Source organism: Astatotilapia calliptera, chromosome 1 (assembly GCF_964374335.1).
Source record: "Astatotilapia calliptera chromosome 1, fAstCal68.1, whole genome shotgun sequence".
Classification (NCBI taxonomy): Eukaryota; Metazoa; Chordata; class Actinopteri; order Cichliformes; family Cichlidae; genus Astatotilapia; species Astatotilapia calliptera.
In genome coordinates this window covers 12,157,958-12,173,780 of record NC_137422.1, presented here as the reverse complement: position 1 = coordinate 12,173,780, position 15,823 = coordinate 12,157,958, and the positions used below count along the sequence as shown (strand labels likewise).

The 15,823-nt window shown below is 39.9% G+C and overlaps 1 protein-coding gene across 1 annotated transcript in view; it reads left to right on the top strand.

The window, feature by feature from the left end:
• The window catches only part of itga11a (integrin, alpha 11a), a 51,623-nt gene that overhangs the window by 21,468 nt on the left and 14,332 nt on the right, over nt 1-15,823 (top strand). Inside the window, exons 9-16 of the mRNA XM_026162768.2 lie at nt 405-570; nt 1,098-1,168; nt 4,338-4,482; nt 5,343-5,491; nt 6,712-6,855; nt 13,082-13,285; nt 14,229-14,359; nt 14,522-14,688. Of these exons, the coding sequence (XP_026018553.1) occupies nt 405-570; nt 1,098-1,168; nt 4,338-4,482; nt 5,343-5,491; nt 6,712-6,855; nt 13,082-13,285; nt 14,229-14,359; nt 14,522-14,688 (1,177 nt within the window). The remainder of the gene's footprint in view (nt 1-404; nt 571-1,097; nt 1,169-4,337; nt 4,483-5,342; nt 5,492-6,711; nt 6,856-13,081; nt 13,286-14,228; nt 14,360-14,521; nt 14,689-15,823) is intronic.

The following is a 15,823-nucleotide window of genomic DNA, read 5'->3' as shown; positions in this document are numbered from 1 at the left end:
AGGGCAGTAAATTCCCTGTGGAGCAATGAAACACCATAAACATTAATGAGGTGACTTCATGGGGTTCAATTATAGCAGCTCTCTCAAAAGTTACAAATGGAGCCAAAACACTCAGAGTCCTCCAAGAGCTCCAAACACACACGAAGGCGTGAATGATCTCTTCAAAGCCGCAGTGGTTTTTAGTTTTTGCCATTACTCCTGTGGAGATAGGGCACACATATTTCCATTCAGTGTCTAAACCCTTTGAGTCATTTGGCTGAAAGTCAACTGGAGTTGGTTATCAGAAACCTGCTCAATGAGTGCGAATATCAGCTCGGTTCAGGGCAATTAAAGGATGGGAGATTTGTTATGCTGGTCCTGGCTTCATGCATTTAGTGACAGACTGTTTAATCTGACCCTTTTAGGTTCTTGGCTACTACAACCGCAGAGGAATCAACCCTGAGGCCTTCCTCAATGAAATCAAGTACATTGCCAGCGATCCAGATGACAAACACTTCTTTAATGTGACAGACGAGTCAGCGCTGAAGGATATTGTGGACGCACTCGGAGAGCGAATCTTCAGTTTGGAAGGTTTTACAAGACTTTTACTTTACCAAAATTTCATGGTTAAAGTGAGGCTTTTAGGGATGCACTCACAACACTGTGGGTACGATTAAGTTTACGTGGCAAAATTCAGAAATAATAATGAAAGAACAATAATAATAAACAATAAATGATTAATATAAACTAATAAATAACAAACAATAATCTTGTCTATAGCAGAGTTTAATAAATGTATTGGTCTCTGGGCAGAAATGTCCTTTTGTTAAAAAGAAACTACACAAATAGCAATATGCACAAAAACGTTGTTCCTCTGTTGTGTAACTTTAAATTAAATACATATTGTTAAAAAGCGCTTTTTGATAACATCATCTTTCCCCTTTTAACGGGCATCATCTTGTAAACATCTCATATTAAAGTCTTAAATTAAACTGAAAGCAATAATTTGTTACACTCCTAGTGGTCATGCTACAAAAGTATCCAGTTCCTTCACCTTTCCGAAAACGTCTGTGCCGCTGCAGTGGTTCAAAACTCTAAAAACTGACTTGTTTACACAGGAACCAGTAAGAATGGGACGGCGTTTGGCCTCCAGATGTCTCAGGCTGGATTTTCCGCTCACAGCCTTGAGGTAAGTCTAACTTCTGCTACCTCCTAGTCTCGCACCATCTGTCACTGCGTAGGACAACACACATCGTCTCAAATTCAGGTCCATCATAACTCCTTCCCAAAACCTGTCATTTATTACTTTCCAGTCCCTCCTGAGGTGCTGAGGTGATGTGTGGCCCAGGAGGTTTAGGTCACCCTGATTTAGAAGCCACTGACAAGAGAAACAGGCCCTTTTTCCACTTCAGCTATGCAGTGAAGACAGCCCTCGCTCCCTAAGGAAGCATATTATTGAAACGCTGAGACAAAAGTGAGACAGTTGTGGTGTAGACTGGCTCAGGTTTTTTCGCTTTTACTCACTATAGACATTGATTGTATCTTAGAGCAGATAGACGCAGGTGTGCTGGATTTACACACAGCTGGAGGAGGACGATAAGTCAGTCTCCTCCAGCTGCTGTTCATACAGTACCAATTCATCGATTTTCATTCCTTGCTTTCTGGCTCATTAGAGACATTGGCTGATGCAACTGCTTTGATTTTTTTTCCAGTTCGCCTTAACAGCAGGATTATCAAGGGAGAAATAAATATGTCACACACATATATATGTTGAAAAATAAATATATGCAGCCTTTGCAGCTGGGTGGCAGGGGTAGCTGGAAATTTCGTCCACAAGGCTGGATTCCAAAGATGCTTGACATCGCCATTCAGAGTGCTGAGAGCAGGATAACATTGGAAAGAATGTCCGTGCTTTAAAGGAGAAAAACTGCTTTAAGGTCCCCGATGGTTTTGCTGAACTAGTGCCAGCTAGGAAGGGTTCTTACTGTATGTCACATATTTTTTAGCCATCCCATGCAACTTCTTATAGAGCAGTTTCTCAGTGTGCCTTTTTTCTGTTCTGAGCAGCGCTCGAGCTCAGTGGTTAGCACTGTTGCCTAACAGCAAGAGGCTCCTGAGTTCAAACCCACACAGGGTGCTTCTGTGTGGTTTGAATACTCTCCCTATGCTAGCAAAGGATTCCTAAAGGAGCTCCGGTTTCGCCCCTCTAAAAAAGACGGGTCTAGGTTTGTGCTGACGGATACTTAAACTGATGAGTTTTACTTGCTGGTTAAATAAAAGTTAATATTAAAACAGAAAAAGTCATATCTGCACAAAAACTGTTTCTGGTGTTTAATACTTTTCAGAATATCCATTACTTGTTTTTTAGCTGGGATAAAATGTACATCCCCAGTACAAAGCTGTGTGTTTGTGCAGCTCTGACTATCTTGAGTACAAGAGTACAGGGTTGCAATCTCAAAATAAAAGCAAGGCATACTTTATGTCCAAAAATGAATCTGCAGTAGAAATAGGTCACTGGATTATGAGGTTGAATTGTTTTGGACTTTCATTTATATGCCATGGAGACCGTTTTGACCAAAACACATAACCACACTGGCATAACGTTGCTGTTACAGAGTGACGTAGTGCAAGCGCGGTAAGCACACAATTCCGTTTTTTAGGAAGAAATAGAAAACCTTCCAACTCATGCTCAAATACTGGAAAGTGTGCTGTCGGCATATTCTGTACAGCGAGAGAGAAAAAAAATGGGCCGACTGAACCAAGGAACCCTATAATTTCAGTGTCGCTGATACAAAGTATGGTGAACTACGAAATACAGAAAATCGCCCCTCAGTCCCTCCTCATGGCTACAGCTGATTTCTACTTACAGCTTTGTTTCCTTCATTGAATGTTAACTTACAAATACCATATTTAGCAGAGATCTGATTGGTTTCTATGCGTGCTTTCATTTATTTTATATTAGTACTTAGCTCTGAAGTTCAGGGATAACAGGAAATATGAGGTTAGGATAAACTTGTGTTCCCTGAAAGGCTTGTTATAGTTGCTCAGCGGGCAAAAGAATCCACAGGGGCAATACCAGAGAGCCCAAAAAATGAAAAAGAATTAACAGGGGCTCTGGAAAAACTTGTGTACATTTAATATAAGAAAGAAAATCCATTTTTATTTTGAACGTTTAATAAAAATGTTTACCGACAAAGAGGGTCGAGCTGATAAAGATTAGTGTCCAAATTGTCTGAAGCTGTTGCTTAAATAGAGACATTCTGTTAGGTTTCACATCACAAGGGGAGAAAAATGCAGACTCACAGCAGGAAGAGTAAAAGCAGAGTTCACAAATCCCAACAAACAGCAATCAAAAATGAAGCAGGCTAAATGAGGAGTACCTGACTGTTGACATGCAGGTGATATGATAAAGAATAAAGGGAGGACAGGACATCAAATACACTGAAAATTGACCAGGTATGGCAAACAGGTGAGGAATGAGACACAAGTGAAACCATTCAGTGAAGTCGGGGGAGGACAGACAGGAACAACAACAGAAACATGACCTTCAAAGTAAAAGGATAAAAAATTATCCATGGGACAGACACAGACCTTAACAATAAGTCAGAGAAAAAAGACACACAGAGCAAGACACAAACAGAAACACTAGAGGAACTACTGCTTAATGATTTTAAGAATTTACACAAGCCAAAACCAAGAATCATTACTAGAAGATAGAAAATATGGGAACCAAAAGTTCAGTATCTGATAGCGCACCAGGAATAAAAACAAGAATCACAAACTCGACTCGGAAACAATGAAACGAACCTAAGAGCGTAAGAATAACCATGAAAAAGTCAAACCGCTTAATAGCAGTAAAGTCCAAAAACAAACACCACAAATCCCACAGACCATAATACCTTCAGTATGGTAACTCATTTGGTAAATGTGCAAGAGCTTGTGAGGTTGAAAGTTTTCCACTGTTATCCTGATATCTGCATGAATGTTATCCCATGACCTGCTGGAGGGAGCCAGAGGTACTGTATATCCTAATTAGAGTTTCCTGGTATTGTTTTAAGTAGTACAAAAAGTTCATAACTCCCCTCAGAGTTATCACCAGATTAAATTTCACCATAAGTGAGTCGAACGGTCATTAATCTAGCTAAGGTGAGCCAAACACTCAGACTCTGCCACATAATGCTGATTGGAAACCTTTATGTTCCATGACTGTGTCCTCACAATCATCGTCACACAGAAATTACTGTGCTGCATCTATATGCAACATGTGCAGCACAAGAAGGATTTTCTCTGTTGCTCTGCTGTGTGAATGAAGTACATGCATGCACATCCATTTATTAACTACTTAACGTCACATACAGGATGGGACTCTGGTGGGTGCTGTTGGGGCTTATGATTGGAACGGAGCTGTATTGAAGGAAACACGACAGGGGAAGGTGGTCCCTCCTAAGTTGTCCTACGCTCAGGAGTTTCCCGAAGAGCTCAAAAACCACGGTGCCTACTTGGGTAAGTACTGCAACAGCCTAAGGGAGTTTTAAAAAGTGGAAAAATCTGGACACGTTTTACAGAAATGATTGAAAAGATAAAAGAAATCCAGGAAAGAAAAATGTTATTTTTAGATCAAAGAACCTTTGAGCAATTTTCTCTTATCGGTGTTTAGTTTCTGCTCCAACCTTTTTTTTGTTTTTGCTGGTGCTGAGATGTATGACTGCTGTGGAATAGTACCAGTTGTTTTAGCTGCAAACCATCTCTATTAAGTGTACCCATTTCTCCAGTGCTTTTCACCATATCCAGCTCCATCTCCACTCCATGACCACAGGCCTCTGCTTTTGCCATCAGTGGTTTTGTCTCTGAGCTTATCCAGCAGGCCGCCAATAGAAGGCATTCTAGTCTGAATCGTAATATGAGGTGGAAGGAGAATTCTGGACAGACAGGGAGAAAGTTAAAGCTGGGGGAAAGAGAGGTATGAAGATGGGAGATGAAGGTGGAAAAGTATACAGCGAGCAATTGGAATTTTTAGTGGGGAAAGACAAAATGAAATAGAAGATGAAATCGGAGAAACCTGAGAAACCAGAACACCAGCTTTTACTGAATCCAGCTTACTGAGATTTAAGTCCTCAAATTGCATCACTATCGTCATTTTCCCTGACTCATGCAAATCACTGCTGTAAGATTGAACATAAAGTTTTCCACTGTTCCTTATACTTTAAATTTACATAAAGATCACTTAAAAAAAGACTTTTAAAGAGCCATACAGAACGGATAGTTACAAAAAGATACGTATAAGCTGCATACTCTGGTAGCTTTTAGTCTGTGAGTGGTGTTTGCATTTTTATACGTCATGTTTTTTTCTTTTACATAAACAGGGTACACTGTGACGTCTGTGGTGTCAGCCAGAAATGGTCGTCTGCTCGTAGCGGGTGCTCCGCGATTTAACCACACCGGCAAAGTGATCATATTCACACTCAAGAACTCAGGCAACCTCACCATCCTCCACTCCCTCAAAGGCCAGCAGGTACAGAAGCATCCACAGCCAAAAACCGACTGATTCATACTTAAGCAGCTGTATGCCAGTTGATGCAATGATGCAATCCTAATATTGGTCTTGGAAGTATAACAGTCATTGAGGCTATAGCAACCACAGTTTGCCTTACATATGCAGACTAACTGGTTAAGGTTTTAGAACAGGACGTCATCCTTTGATGCCACCCATTCCTAAATGATACCCACTCAAACATCAAACTCATAGATAAAACACAAAAGTGGGTGTATATTAATAAACTCTAGCGGTGGTGTATGTGTATAGCACTGTATAAAAATCAGGATCACATCTGGCAGTGCAGGACTCTATCTCAGATCAAAGGGATGGACTGTTTTGTCTCTGTTAAAGACATTTTGTTACCCAGTATATCCTGCAAATTTAGCTTTCAAAACCATTGGATTTTCAATAATCTATAAAATCTGATCAAATGAATGGGAAAACGATCATGACATGCAGTACCCTTTCAGAAAAGGCTGTATATAATCTCCATTACTGTTTCATTGTTTTTTATGATTTTGTGCTTCACTTGGTGTCATTGTTGTTATATCATTTTTAACTTTACGACTTCGACTGGATTACAGATCATGTGCTATGAATTTAATCCGTCTGAGTCACAGTACGTTTTAAGACGGTCATCATTTCAAGGGGATGTGGCTCCGTGTGTTAATGACCACTACACTCAGAACTGGCAGCGGTTCACAGACTGCAAGCCTGAAGTGATCTTGCAGCAGCTTACATTGTACCTTGTCAGCAGCAGCTCATCCAAAATAGCAGATGTTTCTTTTTAGAAAATGTTCTTGAGCTGAGAAGTCTTGAACAAAAAATAAAAATTTACAAGGCAGATGTTTCTAATGATGTTTTATCTACTTCGGTGACTGATCTACGCTCCCTCTGGAAAGCTCCCACAGTCTGAGCTTCTACAAAAGTGTCAGGACTTTTGACCACTAGCAAGCTGCCATTTGCTGACAATATTGAAGTTCAAAAGCCACTCGAGCTCATGAGCAACTCTTCAAACCCAAACATCATGTGGTGCAAAAACCACAACTTAAGAGTATTTTATTTTGTATATTGTGTCATTGGTGATTGGATTTAATTACCAAACTAAATGCAGGCAATGTCATCATCTGGTTGAATGTTTTTAAACTGATAAATCATACAGATCTTCACACTGCACGCACTAATGTTTCTTTCAGATTGGCTCCTATTATGGCAGTGAGATTGCACCTGTGGATATCGACGGAGACGGCATAACTGATAACCTTCTGGTGTCAGCACCGATGTTCTTCAGCGCAGGCTTGGAGAAAGGAAAGGTCTACATCTACAGAGTCACAGAGCTGGTAGGTATATAAATGCACGCGAGCGTTAGCCAACGACTGCACAGAACTGGGTCGACACATGTTCAATCCCCAGATTTCCCAGTTACACTCTGCTGGTTTCCAGCACCACTGTCAACATTTGACACATGATCTTGTCCAGATTAAATGCGCAGATCAAATGACAGCCTGCCATGCCAGTGTGCCGACTTTATTTGATGTGCAGCATGAACTCAGGAGGAAAGTATTCTCTCTCCTCTGAACCCATTTCCAGCAAACCATTTGGAGGCGAGAACTTTTCTTTAATAGAAGGAAATTTCCCGGTGTTCCAGGTCTGTCATGCTCATTGGAATAATGAATGTCTTCAGCTGTCTCAAATCCATTGAACAGGCATAGAAGGGGTATTTAAATATCCAGTGCACCCCCAAACCACATCACAGGTGGCAGCTTAAAATCTAAACAAACAGAAATCACATGTTAAAAAAAAGTCTCTCTTCACCAGGATAGAAATGCCACATGTTCTGGATAATTAATAATGTGGTTGATTCAGGTGTCGCTCCAGGATGCTGCCCAGTCATATCGTCCTGGAAAATTTCTTAAGTTGGAATTCCTTGGTTTAAAAAAAAAAAAAAAAAAAAAAAAAAAAAAAATGCAGCTGGGCTCATATAGTTGATATTTATAGTCAAAAATGTGATTCTGCACTAATGCATTTTTAATTGTCCAGAGACCAATCCTCAGCAACCAGGAATGTATTATTTTAGAAAGGTTAGTGCTGGCCACTTAGTAGACACCAAAATTATTTTTTTTTAAAGGATGACCAGCATATTCTTTTATTCTAACTTTGCTTCATATAGAAGCTCCAATGTGGTGGCTCACACATGAAAGATACACGGTTAGCAACTGAGAGGAGACACAAATCAGTGGTAAGAAGGAAATGTTTCATTAAGAATGACATCTGGTGTGAAAATCTGCCAAATAAAGTATGTAAATTATTTGCTTGTGAGTACAGGAGAAGCTGAAAGAAGCTTTAATTACTTGATAATTAATATTTTGATTGAGAGCACCACAGTTGTTTTGGAGGAAGGTTCAGAGGAGGTTGGAGATTGTTACCATCATGGCTCATCCGGTCAGGATGAGAATGAACAGTCATCAATCACTTACAGGTTTCTCGTTTTATTTGAATAACGCGTATAAAGGAAAGACACACATGGACTGCGATCTCTGAAAGGAAATAAAGTGTGATTTAAGTAACTCAAAATAATGCATGAACTCAGGAGACTCAAACAGAAACTCACCTCAGCTGCTGCCCCATGTGGGAGTGAAAGAGTGAGCTGTAGGTGAGTGCAGTCCTTATATAACAGGTGACAGGTGAGTGCAATTAAGGGCAAGCAGCACACCCAATCAAAGGTGAGGAAAAGAGACAAGGTGCATCTGGTGAAGTGAGTGTGCTGAAAGGTGAGCCTTTACAACAACAGTGGTCAGGTTTCTTTTGTTTTTAATGGTACGCCTCTTGTAAATGAAGTGTGCAGAATTAAAGCGCTCAATCTTCTTCAGCTCTGTGGAGTCTCTTTTCACTTTGAGGTCACTCTGTGCTCTTTTAGTGTCACGGTTTGCGGGGCAAGCCGTGTGGTGTTTGTGGAGGAAGGACCCAAAATGCAGGCAAAGGCTGTGATGCGAGTGAGCGTTTATTGACAATGGTGGCAAAGTGGCAAAAACAGGAAATAATGAATGAGGAGCTACCCAAAAACCTAAACTGGGAGAACTAATGAACAAACCCAAAACCATAATAACACGGGATGATGAGCAGAGAGATGCCAAACACCAAGAAATGCCGACGGACCGACAACGAGCACAGGCAAACACACAATACACTCGCGGATCTTAACTGACATAAGCAGACGAGAGACACAGACCTTCAAAGTAAAACCGGAAACACTGACAGAATACATAATCAGAATAAGCTAGAACCAAGATGATGATGATAATAATAATAATAATAATAAAATAATAATAATAATAATAATAATAATAATAATAATAATAATTTAAAAAAAAACCACTGAGTCCACAGAGTCAGGACCATGACATTTAGTATAATTTCTAACCACTATCGTTACCACTTCTATCCCCTATCTGGTAATTTGGAGGCTACAGTAGGCTTAATACAAAAGTGATGTATCGGTTGGATGGTAAATGGTAAATGGCCTGTATTTATATAGCGCTTTACTAGTCCCTAAGGACCCCAAAGCGCTTTACATATCCAGTCATCCACCCATTCACACACACATTGGTGATGGCAGCTACATTGTAGCCACAGCCACCCTGGGGCGCACTGACAGAGGCGAGGCTGCCGGACACTGGCGCCACCGGGCCCTCTGACCACCACCAGTAGGCAACGGGTGAAGTGTCTTGCCCAAGGACACAACGACCGAGACTGTCCAAGCCGGGGCTCGAACCGGCAACCTTCCGATTACAAGGCGAACTCCCAACTCTTGAGCCACGATCGCCCCTGTGTATTGTAGTAGCTGTTCTGATGTTAGACATATATCCTCCATACAATAATAATAAATAAAGACAAGACTGAAACTAATAGAAGCTAAACTTAAACTAAACGGACTCTGGAAACAAACTGAAATTTATTTCAAATCACAAAATGAAAACAAAATAAAAACACAAACGAATGCGAAATTTCAAAATTTCTCCTTTGTTATATATTTATTTTTATTTTGTGTGTAATTTTTGGCAATGATTTTGTCTCATGCAGTTTTCGCCCTGTATTTTAAAACACTATCCCGAGTATCATCTAAACGAATAGACTAGTATGACTTCACTTATAAGAAATGTTTGCCTGATGCAGATGGGATGATGAAAATGATGTAAAGTTCCCCATATTACAGAAATAAATAGTAAAGAAAACTTTGTCCAAATCTAACCAAAGTTACCTAAAATCTGGCAGCCGATGAAAAATGGTTGCTTTTTTTTTTAAACTTGCTCCTAAGCCAGTACAGACTGGTTATGACCCTTCACGGCCTTCTGGTTGAGCCATGTGTTTCACATTTAAACACTGCTGACTGTATTTTTCCCTGTTTCTCTATCAATCTCCTTCTGTGTCACACATGCTCACATCAGGTAGCCGAGAAGTTAAAACTACCATCCTAAATCAACTCCTTTCACGTTTATTCAACTGAAAAACAAGTGATATCATGTTTCGTCTGCCAGCCCTGAATTATGTTATGATCAGGGATGCCAAGTGGAGCAATGATATGCATGACTACTGATCGACTCCATTATTTGGCTCCATTCTGTCAGATTGCCTCTTTGAAAAATGTTCCAGTCGGGTGGTTGCTTTCATAGATGTGACTATCGTCCATCTGACTCAACACTTACTAAGAATAGAGCGTCAGAATAAATATACTAAAGTTATATGACAGTCTTTAGTTCTTTTACTGCCCGAAGGTGAAATTCCTCCATGTTTTCTCTCTTTTGCCAGATGTTTAAGATATTTCAGTTCAAACAGGAAGAATTAAAGGCTTATGCAGAAAACACTGAAGCGTTGCCAAGCCTTATCTTCTGTTTGATTAGAAGAAAATATTGGTTCTTTTTCTGTTTAGAGCACGACATGATTGGTTAACTAAAGATGTTTTGGTGTAATTGAAACAACAAACGCAGCTGGACCGAGGGCAGAGAACAAAAAAACGTCCTTGCTCTTATTATGAGATGCCTAAATAAATGAACTGCGGATGATTTAACGAGCAGATCTGTCCTTTTAATGGAGAAATGTGCTGAGCCTGAAGGCATTTATTATTCTGTTAAATGGAACATATGGTACACTGGGACTTTTTGCATGCTATTTGTAAAAATGGCTTTTTGACACAGTAAGCTCTTCATTTACAAAAAGATTGGAACTCTTTGCATACGTAGATATAATTTATATCTACGTATGCTATTTATGAATATAAATAACAATATTTTGCTCCAATGATTTCAGAAATTTAGTTTTAATAACAGTCAAAGGCATTTAGGAACCGTGAGAGCTAAATTGCACCAAATGTTTTCTGTTGCCGACAGGTCTGGACAGCAGGAAGGCTAGTTTAGCGCAGAGAAACATGGCATTGTCCAGCATTGTTGGTGCCTTCGCCCATATACAAGTATCCAATGTAATCAAAATGTAATCAAATGGAAACGTCTCTTTTTAAATCTTGTTTTATTAGTTTTAACCTTTTAACTTTATGCATCAAGCAAAAATTTTATTATATGCAACATTCTCTGACTGGAAGAAATTTGTTTAACATTTAAACTTATTTTCTGCACATTCCAGCACATAAAATAAAATATTTTTTGTGTGTTTGTGTTTACACTCACTCTTTCAAATAGATGCAAGTAAAACACAGCAGAAAATAAATAACATCAAAGACTAGCGGTCCTGTTGCTCTATTTTCACCTGTAAAGCAGGAGTGGAGGTTTACCCTGGTGCAGGTGTGCCGCAGCGGTCAGTGGAAGAATCCGCGAGTTTCTCTGTGAGTTTCCCATTACGTCATAGCGCACTCGGTGCTTGCTTGGAAGTTTAGGGGGGTTTTTTTCGCTGTAAAAAGAAGTTTTCTTCCCACGCACAACGGACACTAATGTTTTTGTCACTTTTTATGGAATCAAACTCAAAGTAGGGTCAGTACTTCCACGTTTTAAAGGCTGCACGCTCATACTCTCTCCCGCACTCATATGATCCACTGTTGATCTGCGCACAGCTGTTGTCACGAACGTCGCACTCGCTTACGTCACTGTCATGAGACATTCTCGCAAAAAAAATCACGGTTTTAGTAACGCAGTAACGCAGCGTTCCTACGGGAAAGTAACGGTAATCTAATTACAGTTTTTGCAATAGTAATCCCTTACTTTACTCGTAAGTAACGCGTTACTGCCCATCTCTGGTCATGATTATGTTTTGGTTGAATTATCGAAATTATCAGCCATTCTGTCAACCCCGTTAACCCTTTAAACCATCATTGCTTTAAACCTATGCTTCCCAACCTTTTGGAGCCACAGCACATATTTCGCATTTGAAAAATCACACGACACACCACCAAACAAAACTGTCACAAAAAGCATATTGATACATTTTTCCCCGAGCACCAGGTATAGCGGAATATGCTCGGTTTGTCCCCAGTATACCTTTTTTGCTTTCTTCTGACCACTACTCATGCTATTGTCTTCATCTAGGTCAGAATTTTCTCCAGGACCCAGGTCATACTAACTAATTTTTCTTTTCAAATATTTATCTCTTGCTATTACCCGCTGCATTTTCTCACTCAGAGGATGACTGTTATGTGACGTATTCTTGGTCTTCTTCTGTTTTACTGGCAGTTGGCAACCCGTTTAATTAGAGCAGGTAGTTTTACTGCCTTCTAGTGGTAGAGAATGTAATTGTTCTGCCCATTACTCACGCAGGTCGCTTAGAGTACTAATTGACTGGGACCAGACAAGCATCAATGGCACACGTGATCGTTTCTCACGGCACACCTATATCCCGTGGGACAGTGGTTGGGAAACACTGCTTTAAACTATAGTGCTGTTAGTTGTGCTACAGTGTGAGTAAGTTGGAATGACACATACAAACCTCAGCCAAATTATTTCTCATACAAAGGTCAGCTTTAAAGATTATTATTCAAGTGCAGCAGTTGTCTGCTGTCTCTGGCCCACTCAGAGTTTGTGATAAACTGAGCAAAGAAGAGGTCATGAAGACAGTCAAAACAAACCAATGCAACAAGCCAATATGACTTTGAAAGAATTCCTTTAATGAATGTGAGTAAACGTAACAAAAGCGAGGCTCGAAAATATCCAAATAACTCTAAAATAATCCAGACTTCTCATGATCAGTCATTTACTCCAGTTGCTAATACATGGGCTGGTGTCTAGGGGGAGAATCCAGCTTTGGAAAGGAATGAAAAGCATTCTGATCTCTTGCTGTGGTTAACAGTGTTTTATTTCACTAACTCTGTTTATTGTAGTTGATTTTTGGGGGGGATGAGCAGCCAGATCCCCCACTATGGGAATCCCCACTAATGCTAATGTCTATTTATCAACACCAGTAACAAAGTGGATAGTCACGAATGTTTGTGTGAATAAAAACAAACTGTTAAAATTCTCCCCCATGGGACAGTAGCCTCTAGATATTTATGTGTGGGAACCAAGACAGAAACAAGACCACTGTATTAGGAGTAAAAATTACAACTGTCATTTTTTTCCTCCCCCTCAGAATCGTTTCTTCCTTGAAGGATCGTTGGAAATTCACAACGGTGTCCAAAACGCTCGCTTTGGCTCTTCCCTCGCTCCTGTCCCTGATCTGAATGGTGATGGGTTCAATGACTTGGTGGTGGGAGCTCCATTGGAAGATGAGCATAAAGGAGCCATTTATATTTTCTTTAGCCAACAAAACAGAATACTACGCAAATATAAACAGGTAGGTGGTGTGGTGCATTACACTGTAGCACATACATGTAAACCTTCCCAAAGCTGGGCAGCCGTGGATTTATGTATATTTCACTGTGGCGAAAACCTGTGAAAGTCTTGATTCTTCCTACTCATAACAGCTTAGATGAATGCACTGACTGTGCAAATATGCAACAAGTTGTAAAACTGTAAAACTTGGATTAAATGATAGATTAAAAGCAAGTTTAAGAGGTGGGTTAAAAGCTGAAAGACATGGTGGCACAGTATGTTTGCATGTTCTCCCTGTGTCTGTGTGAGTTCTCCACACGGTACAAAAATGTGGGGTTGGTAGTCTGTCTCTGTGTTAGCCCAGTGACAGACTGGCAGGTTCTACCTGGCGTATGACAGCTGGGCTAGGCTCAAACTCCCCCCAGCAACCCTGAATTAAGTGAATGAGGATGGATGGATAGACAGATGGGTTAAAATCTACTTTATCTTAGTAGGTGAAACTTACAGCATGTACTGTAAGCTAATTATTATGAGTGACCCTTCTGTAATTTCTGTATTTATTAAATACTCCTATACTCCTATGCTATTAAAGGACCAGTTTGTAAAATTTATTGGTGTATAGCAGTATGGTTCCCAACTGAAATCAAGTGATATCAACTTTCCATTAGAAAACAGGTAAAAGCCTGTTTTTAGAGTCAGTGTTTGGTTTGTCTGTTTAGAGATGCTGTAGAAAAAATGGCAGTAACATAGAAGACTCCATGGAAGAGGACTGTTTGTTTTGTAGGTAACAAAGACAATATTTGCAGGAAATATTCACTCTAATAAAAACCCAACCCCTCAAACACTGGAGCTTTGCAAAAAGTTTGTTTTCATTTGCAAAATCGTATATATGAGTGCACTGAATTTTAAGCAGATTATTGTAAGCATTGATTGTTGTCACTGTGAACCGTCTGTGTTTGTTTTAGAGAATAGCAGCTGCAGATTTGGCTCCTGGCCTGCAGTACTTTGGCCGTAGCATCCATGGCGTAATGGACATGAACGATGATGGTTTAGTGGACCTGGCTGTAGGTTCCCTCGGTGCTGCTGTTCTACTTTGGTCAGTATTTTAAAAATAAATAAATAAATAAAATAGACATTGTAGTTATTCCTATAAATTTATTTTGGCAATTAATTGAAAGATTTTCATGATCCTTGGTTTTGCATTTTAACTGCAATTTTTAAAAGTCTGTCATCTGTCACGCCCTCTATGCCCTCACAGGTCCCAGAGCGTTGTTCGTATTTATACCACTGTGAGGTTTGAGCCCAGTAAGATCAACATCTTTGTGAAAGACTGCCAGAGAGGTGGCAAAGACGTGACCTGCATGTCAGCCATTGTATGTTTCAACATCACAGCCAGGACAGCCATTTCTCCCACACAGGAAATTGGTAAGCCAGCAAAAATAATCCACTGCAAAGTTCTCTAGTTCTTCCACATGACAAGATTGGCACTTGGCAAGGTGAATAAAACTACTTATTACCCAGCCGAGAATACTGACAGGTTACAAAAAAGATTTATGAAAGACAAAAACACAAACTTGTTTCACAGTAGAGCGCTCAGTTTTAGATTTTGAGACAAAAAAGACGTATACGTTAGTGGCTCTGGATATTATCACGTCATTATCAAATCATTTTTTCTGATGTATTTGAACAGTATTCATGTATATTTTGGACCCATAGTTACTTAATAGTTCAGCAATGTGGATATTTGTTCAAGACAAGATGAAATATAACTGGTTTCAAGTGAAAAAAGGCAATTCATGTATGCATATATTTATATATCTTTCATGTCCTTGCTTCAATGCACTTTTCAGCATATGGCTGCCCATAAAAACTCTGACGACTCCTTTTACTTTTAATGGTGCCAAAGTAAAATGTTTCTTTTCTAGCATAAGAGGTTCTGATCTCACTGTTGTTTCTCTGCCAAAGCTAATGTTGCTGCCTTCAAAAAAACCACCGTGTCTGAGCCACTGTGGCGCTATCAAATGTTCCTTTTCGTGCGCGAGCACTGTTAGGAATGCATCTGGAAGTTTATCTCTGCTCGGCTGCATTCGGCTTCCTCAAAATAGAGAGATTTGTTTGATGGTGGTGAAAGGTCCCAGATAACTCAAGTCTGCAAAAATGTGCTGTGCCACCAAAAGCAACCCACATGCATTTAAGTGCAGCGTTTTTTTCAGCTCGCAGTTTGTTTTAATAGCTATCATGACGGGGTCCAGTTTCACAGTGAAGCAGGGCTCAGTGGCGGAGGAAGGAGAGGTGTAGTGGAGCATGTTCTGAGTTAACCTCTTGACCCCGTGGCATCTTTATCATATCTATCATATGTGCCAAAACAGAGGAGAGGAGGAACAGAGGGAGGTAACTTACCCTTCATGGTTGCATACAGTGGAACACGTTTATTTAATTTTCCTTTCATTGTCGTGTCTGGGTAGTAATGGATGGCAGATGTGCTGCTGTTTGTGAAATCTCTGTGGTCTGTTGCATAAAATGGTTCTTTTTTTCAGCCATTCATTTTTATGCAAATATC